The sequence below is a fragment of the Arachis ipaensis genome, chromosome B4 (assembly GCF_059453495.1).
Source record: "Arachis ipaensis isolate K30076 ecotype BB chromosome B4, ASM5945349v1, whole genome shotgun sequence".
Taxonomy (NCBI): Eukaryota; Viridiplantae; Streptophyta; class Magnoliopsida; order Fabales; family Fabaceae; genus Arachis; species Arachis ipaensis.
In genome coordinates this window covers 137,189,431-137,205,861 of record NC_142439.1, presented here as the reverse complement: position 1 = coordinate 137,205,861, position 16,431 = coordinate 137,189,431, and the positions used below count along the sequence as shown (strand labels likewise).

The 16,431-nt window shown below is 26.8% G+C and overlaps 1 protein-coding gene across 1 annotated transcript; it reads right to left on the bottom strand.

The window, feature by feature from the left end:
* Nucleotides 1–7,188: 7,188 nt before the first annotated feature.
* On the bottom strand, nt 7,189–9,712 carry LOC107635103 (WRKY transcription factor 22). The gene is made up of 3 exons (XM_016338475.3): nt 9,060–9,712; nt 8,815–8,925; nt 7,189–8,306 (listed from the first exon to the last, which is right to left on the bottom strand). The coding sequence occupies exons 1-3, from the start codon at nt 9,545–9,547 to the stop codon at nt 7,769–7,771; spliced, it is 1,137 nt and encodes a 378-aa protein (XP_016193961.1). The 5' UTR covers nt 9,548–9,712; the 3' UTR covers nt 7,189–7,768.
* Nucleotides 9,713–16,431: the final 6,719 nt, after the last annotated feature.

The following is a 16,431-nucleotide window of genomic DNA, read 5'->3' as shown; positions in this document are numbered from 1 at the left end:
TTTTATATTATGGTTATAAAAATAAACGAATTTATACTATTTCAATTCTGTTTTAACCACGTTAAAGTTTCTGGTATATCTATACCAATATATAATGGGATATGGAAGTTTGGTATCTAAATTTTTCTTCCTATTTTGTCCCTGTTTCTTTTTTAAACCAAAATGATTTGACTCATGACAAACCTGTCAAACTGAACTATTTCTAATAGATGAAACTGACACCACATACTCAAAAGACATAAAATTTTGAAATTAAATTTATTAAATGTATTTTTATCTATAATAATTATTCATGAAAATTATTAAAAATTATTAAAAAATAAATAATTAATATAAATAACATTATACTACAATCATCTATACCAATATATAATGGGGATATGAAAGTTTAGTATTCAAATCTTTCTTCCTATTTTGCCCCTGTTTCTTTTTTAAACCAAAATGAGTTGACTCATGACAAACCTGTCAAACTGAACTATTTCTAATAGATGAAACTGACACCACGTACTCAAAAGACATAAAATTTTAAAATTAAATTTATTAAATGTATTTTTATCTATAATAATTATTCATGAAAATTATTAAAAATTATTAAAAAATAAATAATTAATATAAATAACATTATACTACAATCATAATAATAATATAAATAAATAAATTACGTCAACAAAAAATTAATTATTTATGATTTTTTATTTACAATTTTTTAATAAGTACTTTTTATACATAATAGTCCATAATACAATAGTATATAAGTGATCAATATATATCATTATAGTTCAATAACTGATAATTAATAAAATATATTTATTTTATTAATAGTTATTTCACTGGGACAATAGTATTTAAAGTATCGAAATAATTAAATCTACAACACATGATTTACATATTTTCTATGTCTAACATTTATTTTTTAAACAAAAATTACAAATAAAAGTGTACTCATTGATACAATATATAAAATGGACTATACCAACGTATAATGGGAATAAAAAAATTTGGTACACAATTTTTTCTTACTATTTTATCCCTGCTTATTTTTTTATTTAGACACGATTCAATATATAAAAAAACTCTTACTACGTTCTCCATATTTCTTATTTTTTATCAAGGAAAGAATTTACTCCACGATAGAATGTCAAACTGATTCCCATCAACCCACGATATATTTTAAAACTATAAAAAACTGCTACTACTACGTACTCGCTTTAAAAACTAATTCACTTTCAACTCTTAAGAGACTCTTTCCCTTTCAATCGTGCTCTCACAAACGTTTTTCCTCTGCATATTATTCCTATTTTTCTGACAAATAAAAATGGAAACTTCACGAAATCCACAGCCACGTCAACGTCGACCCAGTTGGACAGATTATGCTAGGCAAAGAAGACAGAACATGACCGAAGAACAGAGACAACAATACCTGGCTAGAAGACGTGCAAGTTATCGGGAGATGATTCGACAAGGAAAACTAAGTTGCCATGTCAACTGATACAACTTCAATGCCAAACACTGGTGGAGGTGCCCGATTAACTACAAATATAGGGATAGCCAGATTGACTACAATTAGACAAATGGCTAGAGCTACCACTTATCATCAATCTGTTACGGGTAACACGATAACATCATTTAAATTTCTTTGTTATAAATTGAATTCGTTCTTAATAATTATATTTTACTTTTTAAAAATGCAGGAATGGAAGCGCATGGCAATAGAACTGCCACAGGTACAGAAATAAAAATAACATAATTGGTTACTATTTTATCATTAATATTTTGTAACAAAATTAATTAAATTAATATTACTATACATGGTTTACCATCCAAGCAGTATCTTTCTTAATCAAACAATATATTAATCGTATATGAAGTTAAAAGTTAACATTCCAAATTTTTTAGACATCATTCATCTATAAAATTTTTTTTTCAGAAATTAATGGTCAGTAACTAATAATAATATTTCTTTAATATATTTCATTCCCGTCGTCCAATATATAATATATAACGTAATATATAATTTTTATATATTTGTATTAAAAAAATAAAAAAAATGATGTCATGTAAGATTAACGACAAAAAGTATTTTTATATTAAAGTTTTTGATAATAATTTTATAATAAAAAATAAAATTTATATATTAAATTAATAAATCAATGCAACATTAAAATTCTTAACAACACTTATATTTAATTTTTTTTAACTTTTTGTATTCTCAATTGGTAATGATATATAATTCTAAAAAATCAAAAATAAAATTAGGATATATCTCACTTACGTACAAATATAACAGCTATTTAAAATAACAAAAGCTATCTATCTATACCAATATATAATGGGTGAATACATGTTCTCATTTATTTTTTTTATCTTTTTTTTATTAAAAAATGAACTTACCTACGAACAAAATTTAAAAATTGAACCACTTCTAATAAAGGAAACACATACTACGTACTTAGGATAAATGACATTCTGAAATTAAATTTATTAATTATATTTTTATCTTTAAATTTTTATGATATTTTTTAAAATTTATTAAAATTTCAATAATTAATATAGATAACGTTATAATAATAATAATAATAATAATAATAATAATAATAATAATAATAATAATAATAATAAAATTATGTCATCAATAAATACCAACATATAATCGAGATGCACAGATTTAGTATCCAATTCTTTTTTTAGTATCCAATTCCTTTGATTCTGCTTCTTTTTTATTAAAAAATGGGTTTAACAGAATTTAAAAATTAAACCACTTATAATAAAGAAAACTGACACTACGTCCTCCAGATACATAATATTTTAAAATTAAATTTATTAATTATATTTTTATCTTTAATTTTTCATGATATTTTTTAAAAATTATTAAATATAAATAATTAATATAAATAACGTTATACTATAATCATAATAATAATATATAAATAAAATTACGTGAACAAAATATTAGTAATTTATTATTTTTTATTAGTATGTTTCATACATAATAGTCTATAATACAATAGTATATAAGTGATCAATATATTATTATAGGACAATGACTGATAGTATATAAAATATAATTGTTTTATTAATAGTTATTCCAATGGACAATAGTATTTAAATTATAAAGAAACATAAATCATTATTAACTAAAGTCATTGGAATAATTAAATCTACAACACATGATTTACATATTTTTTATGTCCAATATTTTTTTTTAATAAAAATTTCATATAAAAGTGTACTCATTAATCAAATATATACTAATATATAATAAACTATACATAATGGTTAAAAAATTACAAGAGTTATTATTTTTTATTTTCTGTGATAAAAATAGCCCTACATAAATAAAGATTAGTTCCTTTTATTTTATAAAGAATAATTCATTTTATTATCAACATAAACACAAAAAAACAAGAATACATTACAATATAACAAATTAAATATTCTTTAATCATATCTTTGTATTCTTAATTGTCTTAATTGATGAAATACTCATCATATCATCAATTTAAGGTAATAAATTAACAAAATAAGTTAAAATATCTCACGCATTAATGGACGAAATTCAAACCTTTGAGAAAAAGTACTATAAAAAAATATAATAGAAGCATAGAACAAACTATTTATATTATAATAAAGAAATCTAGATCAATTCTAAAATAATTAAAGTTATCGATATTTTATTTCTTGCAATCAAAATTAACTAATATAATATTATGATAACTAATTCTTCTCTTATGAGTTTAATTATGCTTATTTTATATATTGCTCTTTAAAAATATAGGTACCGAAATAAAGTAAGGATTACATAATTAATGACAGTGACAACTACACCGATGATACATATTTTTGTTTTAGTGTTACTGATCAAACGTGCAATTGACACAGGTTCATCCAATCAAAATTTATTCTATTGGTTGGGGAGGTACAGTTAAAGCAGACAAAACTCAACTATGGAAGAGGGTAAAAAGAGAAATATTGGAACAAAAAAATAAAAGGTAATGCAATAAACTTTTGTTACATAATAAATATTTCCGTCTATTTCGTCCTATATACCAACTATGTTAAAACTTTAACTCTTTTTTTTCAGCCATGAACTTAGAAGAACACAACTAACTCATTTCGAACCAAAACAATATCATTGCAGGTAATTATTATTAAAAAAAATTCCTAACAAAAAAAGATGTAATTTCATTTAATTTACATTTTGTCAATGATAAACAAGGATTAATGTCATTTCTTTTGTCCTTTCAGAAAGTTCAATGCAAAACAAGATGTCACAATTCTACAGGTTTTAATTAAATTCTTCTCTATAATAAGCAATCAATTTAATTGAATAAACCTGAAGCGTTTTATACGGTTATTTTTATGATAAACAAAATCTGACAGTTTTTCAAGATGCAAGAAGTTATTGACAAGGAGATGTATAATGAATTAAGACGGATTTTTTCTAGGTACACAATCTTTGTATTCTCCTATTTTTTCAGTAATACTATTATAGTTTGATATTTTAAAACGAAAAAAATAAGCATATTCATTTCTTCTATCCTTCCATTATTTGTAGGAAAATGCATGTCTCTTCAGATTCAGAATCATATTTTGGCCTACCACTTAAAAAAGAAGAAGACAAACATAAATATCCATGATATTTAAAAAAAATTAATCTTTTGTAAATAACTAACATGCATTTGGGTTTATAGATATTTATAAATATATACTCTTTTTAAATTAGGATAATATTTTTGTCGTTATTTCTGGAACTATATCTTTTTCTGATAATATACATATATTTTTATTGTGTGATTTTATAATTTAGCATTTTAAAGGTTTTCTATAGTAGTTTTACCCTCAACAGAATATAAAACAAATAAGGTTATGTTAATTTTAAAATGATGAAAAAAGTATTTATTTGACAAATTTAAAGAATAAATGATATATTAATATCAACACTAAAATATGATATAAATAAGATCACGTTAAACTTAAAATTTAACAAATATAATCTAATAAATTTAAAGAACGAATAATATATTTTAAGAATAAAATTAAATTCTTCAAAATAATAGAAAAGCGGCTGAACTCGTGCATGTTGAGCCGCTAGTAAGTATATAATAAAAATTCGCAAAAGGTTTTCTTTAAGAGAGATTTTAGCGTCTTAAATCACCTTTTTTCCCTTAACAAGGCTCCTAAAACATTCTTGCTGTTTTTTTTTTTGGTCATACTAAAACATTCTTGCTTTAACTACATCATCAAATTCGACTAACTCATAAGTCAAATCCCTTTGCTTCCAATTCTATAAAATGAACCTTTTTCTATTTTTTAAAAAAAAATTATACTGATTTCTCATAAAATTAAGTGATATTACACAATTATTTTATAATAATAAAAATATATGCTAAACTTTTTCCGTTTTTTTTGTATTGTTACACTCAATAGATTTGTATTACAACATCTTTTAAAAAAATAATATCAACCTATCTTTTAAGAAGATTAGTATATAATTACATAACAAACTAAGAGATGTATGCATGTGGAATATTATGTAATTTTAAGATGGATTTAGGCCTGGTTTATTAAATTTTTTTCGAGATATATTTGTGACCTTATTTTGTATTTCATAAATAAAAAAAAGTTATGTGCTTGTGTTTATATTTTTTAAAAGTTAGAGATGATTTAAAAAGTATTTAAAGAAGTATTTTTTTTAAAATTTGGATTCTCTAAATTTTGAATTTTTACTTGATATGGTAAAGTATGATCTCTCATTTTTGAATGTTTTCTCTCTCATGTTTTTTCTTGGTCCCATCTATGAAATAAATGGTAAGAGATCACACTTTATCCTCTAAAGTAAAATCTAAAATTTAGAGGATCCAAATCTATTTTTTAAAGTTAATTTATATTTATTAAAATTAGAATTTTTGTATAATCTCATATATTATTAAATGTCAAAATTTTTTCTTATATTTACACTTATTATGGTGTTTTTAAATTTTAAAAATTGTTTTACCAAATACAAATACAATTAATGTTACTTATATTTATTGAAGGTAGATACTCCAATAATTTGACTATTGGATGACGAATTGCAGGGTTCGATTTTGATATGTTATAAAAGTGTTGTTTTTATTTAAAATATGATCAAATAAATAATCACACTTTTATACAAAGTATCTTCATAAAAAGATGTTTTTGACATCTTCATTTGAGTAACTCCTTTTATTGTAAGTCATTTCCATTTTTTTTGTTTTTCACGGTATCTCCCAACTTGACAGACCAAGGACTGAAGCTCTATTTAAGGATTTGCGGCTGGCCAACAGGTTGTTACATGCACAAGACGAGATTCGAATCTCTAACATTGCTTAAACAAACTAATGAGCTAACTACTAGACCTTCATTTTCAATTTGATTTACCAAACATAAATATTATAACTTTTAAAAAATTATCTTTTAAAAAATACTTTTGATAAACTACTTTTAAAAAGTTAAAATTTTACTAAACCAGCCCTTAGTTAACTTGTGTCTTAAAAGAAATATTATAAGAATATAAGTATAATTTAAAAAAAAATTATACATTCAATACATTAAAAACATATAAAAAAAATCTTTTTAATGAGTTTGAGTGAATTTTCTTTTACTATATACTTGAAATATGTTTTTAAAACACATTAGCAAGACTCTTTTTAAGATAAATAAGGTAATTTATTATCATAGTGGGAAGGATAACACGCTATATGCACTTCTCTAGACATCTTTTGACTTTTCTTTTCCCCTTCCAAAGTTCCAATATGAATGTAGACACATGTATGGCAAATTGACTATTTCCACTATATACATAATGGGATTCACTTCTATTTGTTTGTTTGTTTGATTTGAGCCAAGCATATGGCATAAAGTAATTAGTGTGAGTTAACATGTTAACTTCAAGCTAACGTGAAATACTATGCTTCTTACCAATTTATAAATAAAAGAGCATATGCTTCATGGAATCTAATTCCTTGATTACATCAATCTTTGTGTTTGTGTACCCAAAAGTAAGAGACTCCACCGTTATTATTGGTGGTCTCACACAGGATAATTAGTAGAATAAATACCAACAAGCAACCACCATGTAACCCATATGTCACATTCACACACATAATATAATAATGATATTCATATTAAATCATCATTGACAATGTAAAAAAAGTCAATGCAAAGTGCTTTGCTAATTTATCACAACTATTGTTGAATCCAATGAACTCAAAAGCAAACACATGGGCCATGCATGCAATTACACAAGTTGTTTGAAAAGTAAATTGATTTTACAATGAGAGTGCTAGGTATGCAAACTATGAATCCCTAAATAATCATTAATTTTTTTAACAAGATTAACAAAATTATATAAACATGCTTAAACCTAACTTGGTTACTACTACACCTAAAGTTTCCTTCACAAGGCATTGTTAGTAAAGAACTAAAGATTCCTCCAAAATGTTCCATTTCCTATTCTCTACAAATGAAAAAGCATGAAAACAATGGTCACTTGTGAATTGTGATAGAGTTTCTAATTTCCTCATGCCCTCAGCCATTTCGTATTGCGACTGCATATTTTTTGCGATTTTGGACAACTTTTACTGTTGTTCAAAATCGCAGAAATGCAATCGCAATATAAAACCTTCGGTATTGTTGTTGCGATATCGACCACATTTGCATCAATTGCAATCTTCTATGATTCCTCAAAATCACATAAACAACAATGCAACATTAATCATCAATTGTTTAAAACTTTTGGCCAAATGAATCAGCTACCACCAGCAGCAGTGGCAGCACTATTGGCAACCCAAGAAGGCATAGCAATGGCTGAAAAGGGATCAACAAAGAAATTATCTCCTCTAATTCCATCATCATCAATACCAGTGATCTCTTTCAGTTCATCAAAACTATCAAAGAAATCATCAGGTATCACCATATCAGATAAACCAAACTCATCATCATCATCATCAGCCAAATCCTCTTCCTTCTCTTCTCTGCTCACTGATGACTTTTCACAATGTTGTGGTAAAGCCTCTTCTTCCGCAACTGAGATATCAGGCGAAGCCGATTTCGTTGGTGTCAAGGCCTTCTCATCGGATTCTCCACCGTTGGTGGTGGTGGCCGCAGCTGCCTGAGGTGTCAACGGCTTTTGGCGCGTCGATCCGGCAAGGGAGTTCCTGTGAGTTGGAGCAGGGTGGTTGTGTTCTGCTGTGTAGGTTACTATGAACATTGTTGGATCCGTTCTGTTCCTTTCAACTTGTTTCCTTGCCAAACATCCCTTTGAGCTGCTACATCTATAGTATCCCCTGCAAAATCACAGAACAAACGGAAATTCTATTAGGCCTTAACACTTTAATTTGAAGAATTTGAAGGTCATAATATTTGGATTTCATTTTAGATGCTCAAACTTATGGTATAAAAAGGTACAAGTTTCAAACTTTCAATTCATCTTAATATCATTTGGTAAAGTTGCATGCAATAATTCTCAGCATAATCTTTAGTTTACAAGATCATAATTTGAGCATAATTGGAGTGTAAAAAAGGCTACTTTTCTTATGAATCTAACCATAATTACCAAACCAAAAAACAAAACACACTCTTAATTAGTTCTTACAGAAATATGCTTGAAAGGTGAAAGTTTCAAACTTTCAATTGCAAGATCAAATCATAGTTTAAGCATAATCGGAAGAAAAACAAGTCAACTTTTTTCTATACATCTAACCACAATTAACAAACCATGAACCAAAGCATACCCTTAATTAGTTCTTTAAGAAAATTGCAAGTGAAAAAAACCTAGAAGGGTGCCTCTCATACCTTGGATATGGTGACCCCTTTATGGGTTTCTGTCCATATTTCCTCCATGCCCATATGTCTGATGAGAGATTCTCAACTGGTACCTGACAAACTCTCTTGAGCTGGTTCTTCCTGTGAAGAACAAAAGACATGCATTTTCAGACCAAAGGAAAAAATAAAGACAAGATTTTTCTAACATGGGTCAATTCAAGATCAAATTTTTCTTTTGTGGGACAAAATGATAAGACCCAAGCTCAATTTTTTACCTTCTTTTAGATCTTGGGGTGTTGACAGAATCACCACCAGGGTGAGGATGCTTGTTGGTGTTGCTTCTCTGTTGCTTCTCTTGTGCATGAACAGGTTTTGGTGGTGGTGGTGGTGGTGGTGGTGCTACAGAGAATGAAGACAAAGGAGAAGAGGCTTGCAATGATTGTTGTTGTTGTTGTTGTTGTTGAGGGAGTGATTTTGTAAAGAAAGGCTTGCAAAGCTCATGCAACTCTTCAATGGCGGTCCTTGGTCCAAAGGGGTATGAATATGAAGCAGCAGAAAAGGACATAACATTGTTGGTAATTCCTTGTTGTTGTTGTTGTTGGTCTTCAGTGTCAAGGACAGAAGAAGGAGAAGCTTGAGAGTGAAAGTAACCGAAACCAGAAGAGGATGAGGAAGAAGATGAAGAAGAAGATGAAGATGAAGAGGTGAGGGTGGAGCAGCCTCGAACCACCGCATGGAGATCCCAATCAAGCTCCATCTCCATTTGAGAGAGACAAAGGCGTCTGCAATTTCTGAAGATGCTGTCTCTTCTGCGTGCTTCTCTCTGTTTGCTGCAAAAACTTTTTTTTTCTCTTTTCTTCAGAGAGAGAGAGAGAGAGAGAGAAGAGAGAGACAAAAGAAGGCGCTGACTTTTGGCTAAGAGAGATGATAAGATGCAGCTCAGTGGAATTGACATGTATATATAGAAACAGAGAGAGAAAATCAAAATATGCAAAGTCGTCTTTATCTAATTACATCATTTAATATTATTTAATCTAGTTTAACAATGTCTCGCCTTATATATCCAACAATTTATTTATCAATGATAAATTTTTAATTAAAATTTTGATCTTCAACGCACGATCTAAACTTTATTTAAGTATCTCTCGTTAGTTAAAAAGTCTAGAAATTAGTAATTTTTTCGAATTCTGATAAATATATAATCAACAAAAAAAATGAGTCATTAAATAAAATTTTATATCAATCTCACACTATTAAAATTATCATTGATAATTATTTAATGATTATAAATCACAAAAATTGCTGATCTCTTAATATTCCTCTAAATCATTATATACATAAAACAAAATTTAAATTTAATATTTATTTAAATAGAAGAATAATGTCATTATTTGACCAATTTTAATTGATTAAAAAAATTAAAATTTATCTTAATATTTATCAACATTTAATTAAGAAATAATAGATTTTATTTGTTTAATTATATAAAATATTATTTATGTATAAAAAATTAGTTATTATATTTTTTATATAGATATATATTTTATATAATAATTAATTTGATGATTGAATTTTTTTATATATTGTTAATTATATTCTTGAATTATTTAAAAATTTATATGATTGCTTTTTGTAACATATTTTTTAATACAAAATTCTCAAATTTTACACCAAAAGAAAAATGAAATAATTAGATAACAACTTTAATATTATAAATGATTTAATATGGGAAAAAACCTTCTTTTGTCTTTAATGAGAGGGGACAGGAGAAACATTTTAAAGATAATATACTAAATTATTATTGTAAAATTTTTTGTGTCTTAAATATTATAGAATAAGATTAACGCTTTTAATGATAAAATGAGAGTCATATTCTCTTGTATAAAAACCTCTTAACATATTATGCTAAGAAAGAAAAAAAAGTAAAGTGGCTTTTTTATAATAATTTTGTGATAGTGGTTGGCATTTTTGGCATCTCTATGCTTATCGCTTTGTTTTGTTTGTGGGGCTTCTTTTCTTTATTTTATTTTTGTTCTGTTACCCTTGTGATGTTCACACGACATTGGAAGAGAGTGTTTGGTGATTTGGCGGGGTTGACTTATGAAAATGTCAAAGGGGTACAGATTTTATGGAGAGTGAGAAAAAGTCCACACGCACTTTATGAGGGGGTTAGCTCTTTGAGGAGTAATGCCGACAGAAAAAGATGCATAAAATAATTATAAATAATAATTTAATTAATGCCATGTATGGTTGGTGCTGGATGGATTTGTATTACACCATACGAGGCTGTTTTTGTGGTGGTGGAAAATGGAGATTGTGATTTGGGAAAAGTGAACATCTTTTGAATTTTTTATTTTTTAAAAATTCTTCCAAATGTGCAAACAAGAATTTTATTTTTCAACATATTTCTTGTATTTTTAATTACTTTTATGGAAACTATTTAAGAAGTCAAATATTTATTTATTTGAATGATAAGTAATGCATGTTTGGGGAAAAAAATTAGATTAAGCTTATTTTAATAGTTATTTTTATAATTACTTTTTATATAATTGATTAAAAGAGAATTAGAAATGATATAAATCAGGAGAGGTCAAACTTTATTTTTAACAAATTAAGTATGTGATGTAGTTAATTGATCATTTTTTCAAGTATTAAATCTATTAAATTTATCTTAGTTTGAAGTTTGTTAAAAATGCTTATTTTTAAAAAATATTTTTTTTAAGAGCAGTTCTTTATTTAAAAAAAGATATTTATATGCAATATACCAAATTTAATATTTACAACATTATATATGAAAATTCATAGCATTTAAAACATGTAAAATATTTATAATAAAAAATTATTTATATACTTATTTATATTTTAGTAGATTCAAACAAACTTGATAGGTCAGTTAAACTAATTTTGTGAATTTGGGTATAATTTATAAATAAATTTATACTTTTTATTTTTAAATCAGCTTGAACTAATTTTGTGATGGATCAAATCAGATTACACGGAATACAAGTTAAACTGTAAGATTATGTTTGATTGGAAGGAAAGAAATAGAGAGTAAAAAAATAGAAAAGAAAAAAAAGAAAGAAAAGAAATTGAGTGAATTTTTATTTTTTTTAGATGTGTTTGGATGAAAAAAAATAAGAAAAAAAGAAATGTTGTAAAAAGACAATTTTATCTTTATATTATAAAATATATTGAATAAAGTAAATAGGTAATATTGGAAGTAGAGAGAGAATTAATTTCTTTTCATTTTTTTTTCATTATTGGAGGAAAAAAAATATTTTTTTCATTTTTTTTCCTCTCTTATTTCTCTCCTCAAAAAAAAAAAAAAAAACTATTTTCCTTTCAATTTCTTTCTCTCCCTTTTTTCCTCCCATTTTCAATTTCTTTTATTTTCACTGCTGGTGAGGACAATTATTAAGTTTGGATAATTTGACTAAAAAAATAGTTTAATAAAGTATATTTTAATTATTGGAATTGTATAAAAAAATTGAATGATAAAATTACCAAAATGAAAATATATGATGTTATTTTAGATTTTTAGTAATAGAATCTTAATATGTTCACATTATTAACTAATTTATGCGTTTCACATGTGCTTAGTAGTATATTTATAAATATAAAAAGCACGTAACAACATATGGTCGATTAGCTATTATTTGAGAGAAAAAAAACCATAAAATTAGGTAGTGATATAAAAGATTAGTAACAGTAAATCTAATCTTAATTATGTCATCATAATTTGACAATAATAAATGAGAACCGAATAAATTAAAGTTTTTTTTCATAACGCTGCTACCTTTTATTTTTCTATTTTTAAAAAATAAATAAATCTAATTATTTATATGCAAAACATTTTTATATGGAAATGCATAGTAGTTATACGAACTTGGAATTTGACTAAACCAGATTTGTATAACTCATCTATCTAGCCATATCCTAGTCTCTGTGCAACAAAATATACTGCACTTAGTAATAAAATTTGAAAAAAAAATAATTAACCAAGAATTGCATATGTGGTGAAGACTCACATTTAATTAATTCTAATAATCATAATTGTATATAAATTTTTATTTTATTAAAAATAATATTTAATTTAATTTCTGAAGTTTCAATAACTTTTATTTAATTTTTAAATTTTATAATTATGATTTATATTAGACTTTGAAATAATTTTTAGCACATAAATATTAATAGAATGTTAATATGGACAATTAGATATTATGTTAAAACCAGTAACATGATGTAGTTTTAGTTTTAACGTTAAAATAACCTAAAAAATTTCGTTATATCACTTGTTTTGAGAGAAAAAAATTTTAAAAAATATACATCACTTTCAATATTATTTTGGAGTTAATTGAATGTCAAAATCAAAATGACATTATTTATTTTACAGAATTCGGTGTGACATCTAACAATCTACACTACCATTTCGTTAATATTTGTGTGTCAAAAATTATTTTAGGAACTAATATAAGTTATATTCATAAATTTTAAAAACTAAATATAAACAATTAAAATTTTAAAATTTAAATTAAAATTTGCAAGCAAATTTATGGACTAAATTAAATATTAGAATAAATGGTCAAATTAGTCCTTAAAAGATCACTCATTTTTTAAATTAGTCCTTGAAATATTTTTAAATCAAATTCGTTATTTAAAAATTTTAAATTAATCATGTTAGTCCTTCTGCCAGATGTCAAAATTTGCTAATGTAACAACTTAAGTGACACCACACCACAGTCTTAAGGGTCTCAATTGGCTATTAACATAATAAATTTATGAAATTTGATCAAATCAAAATCTAATTAAGAAAATAACTTGAGGTATAGAATTCTTCAATTTGAGATTGATTTGATCTAATTTCATAAATTAATCATGTTAATAGTCAATTATGATTATTAGATATATATTATGATATTATTTAACATACCACATTAACAAATTTTGACATTATTAACAATAAAAATAACAAAAAAACTAAAATAACTAATTTAAAAATTTTAAAAGATAAATTTAATTAAAAAAAATTTTAAAATTAATTTAAAAAATATATAATTTTTTAAAAATTAATTTGAGCATTTATTCTTAAATATTATCTCCATTGACATGTACGAAGTTTGGCCGCACAAGTCAGAAAACGTGGTAATCACGTGACATCCTTGCTTTGGCGGGACCCACCATCTCGCTTTCGGGGGCGAAAAGAGAAAGATATCAGATCTCACAACGGTTCCCACGCCCACGCAGCATCCGAATCCTATGGTCCCAGATCAAACGGTAACCAATGCTTTAACGGTTAATCTCATTAACGGTGTGTGATCGGGGTTCCATTGTGGCTTCGGTGTACACTACCATAAGATGGCGCCAGGCATTCCGCATTCCTTTAGATTAGACAACACACATTTTGTATCAAAAAGTTTTTTTATTAAGAATTCTAATTTTTAGATTTATAAAAATAAATATTTTAGTCTACACTTCAAACCTCAGACTCTGAAGTCTGAACCAAGGATTTATCTCATAATTTGATAATCTAAATATTAAGAATTAATAATAAGTTAAAGATGACTAAAATAAAAGTTTGGAAATTAACTCAATGTGAAAAAAAAAAAAAAAGATACAGAAGCGTGTGGGGTCCATGTTGATAAGAGTGATGACATGAGTGCATGCATCATCATGATGTATCATTTATGCATGTGGCAACTACTGGTCGGCGAACCCGAAACCGCATCTACACTAGAATACTATTAAGAAGGTTTCTACTTTGTCTTGCTACATACATGTGTCTTGTACCGTGAGCTAACATAGTTTAGCAACAATTTGTTTTGTTTGTTTATTTGGGTAAACACTTCAAATACAATCTAATTGTTAGTCTGTAATCATAATTATTATATAGTAATAATGTGAGTTTAATTTCAACATCACCTAGACAAGTATGAAGCATTACATCATCATGAATATGCAAACTTTGAATTATGAAAATTACACTAGTTAACCCAGCTAAGAGGATTAAAGAGAGGTTTTTAGTACGACAATAATTTTTTGGTGGTTATTTTTTTTCTTTTGTTGGATAATGAATCTCTTTTATGATATTCTAGTTCTTTTTTTAAGATATTTTACCTTACGTGATGCAGATCTTATATGAAAAAAAGATATTTAGGAGGAAATTGGATATTTATAAAATTCTTTGTAAATCTGGAAAGTGATCAAATTTATTTGGAGTTGAAAAAAAGTTATCCCATTATATTATAATACATTTGTGTAGAGTTAAAAATATAAGATGTAACGATCCAACTCCTAATATATTTTGATTATACAAAAAATTAGATGCTACTGATTTATCTTATTACCTATTAATTAATATTTATTATATAAGCTTGATTTGTTGTTAATACGTTGTTATTTTACGGGTAAATTTTTCTTTGAAAACGTTAAACGATTTATCATCGCGAGTATATAGAAGTAAATAACATCACAAACATAAATATGAACAGAAATATTCACATATCTTCATACATCAGTATAGTGTTTAAAGACCCTGTCAATATACACCACATGAGATAAATATATACATATATGAATATATGACATCCACAAACTCTGTCTCATACAAAAAGCCACTTAATTGGTGCCCATGCTTAGGGATGGCAAAAATTTTCCGGCTGGACGGGTATACGCGAGAATTTATTTGTCGGGAGTAGGGGTGTGCATGGCCCGGTCCGGCCCGAAGACTCGGCCCGGTCCCGAACACTTTAGGGGCTAATTTGATGTGATTTCATCGGGTCTAGGGGCGGGTATGGGTCTTAAAAGTAGACCCGGTCATTATTTCGGGTCGGGTCCGGGCCATAGCTCGAGTCACCCGAAATCGGCCCGGTGGCCCGGTCATCATACACAATTAATATTTTGTGTTATTAGTGATGGATGATGGCTATTATTATGTGAAATTTAAGTATTGTAAACCTTAATATTTTGTGTTATTAGTCATTATATATAAGACTATAAGTTAATGTTTTATGTTTTAAATGCATAAGACTTTAGACTAATGCATAATCTTGTGTTATTTGTATTGATTTAAATATTTAGTGTTATTAGGCAATATTAGTATTGATTATGGTTATACTTTAATTTTAGAGAAGAGATAGTTCTTATTATATTTTTCTAAGTGAATTTTACCATGTCAAATAATGGTTGGAGTCTTAGAAATTTGGATATTTTTACATGCTAACTTACAAGAAGGTATCAAGGTAATATAATGTTAACGGCCCGGTTTTCACCCGGTTTTTACCCGGTATAATCGTGGCCCGAAAGTGTATAGGTTTCATCGGGTCTAGGGTCGGGTTCGGGTCTAACAAATAGGCCCTGTATATATTTCGGGTCGGGTCTGGGTCACATCAAACCCGGTTTTACCCGACCCATGCACACCCCTAGTCGGGAGACAGATATGGAGACAATTTTGTACCGGCGGAAACGGGGGACGAGCTCCGTATAATAAACGTGGCGGAAACAGGGGTATAAGTCCTTGCTCCGTGGAGATCCGTTTAACCCGTATGTAAAAAGACTGAGACCCGTTTAACCCCAATACCCCATATATGTAAAAAGACTAAAATGCTCCATATTATTATATACTGTACATGACCTTGTTAACCTAACCCT

What these genes read in the sequence shown, in the direction of transcription:
- LOC107635103 (XM_016338475.3), bottom strand. Translation starts at nt 9,547, where the DNA reads ATGGAGATGGAGCTTGATTGGGATCTCCATGCGGTGGTTCGAGGCTGC. An exon ending in ACCCCAAGATCTAAAAGAAG is followed by an intron (nt 8,926 to 9,059) that starts GTAAAAAATTGA and finishes TGTTCTTCACAG; the next exon opens with GAAGAACCAGCTCAAGAGAG. An exon ending in AAGGGGTCACCATATCCAAG is followed by an intron (nt 8,307 to 8,814) that starts GTATGAGAGGCA and finishes GTGATTTTGCAG; the next exon opens with GGGATACTATAGATGTAGCA.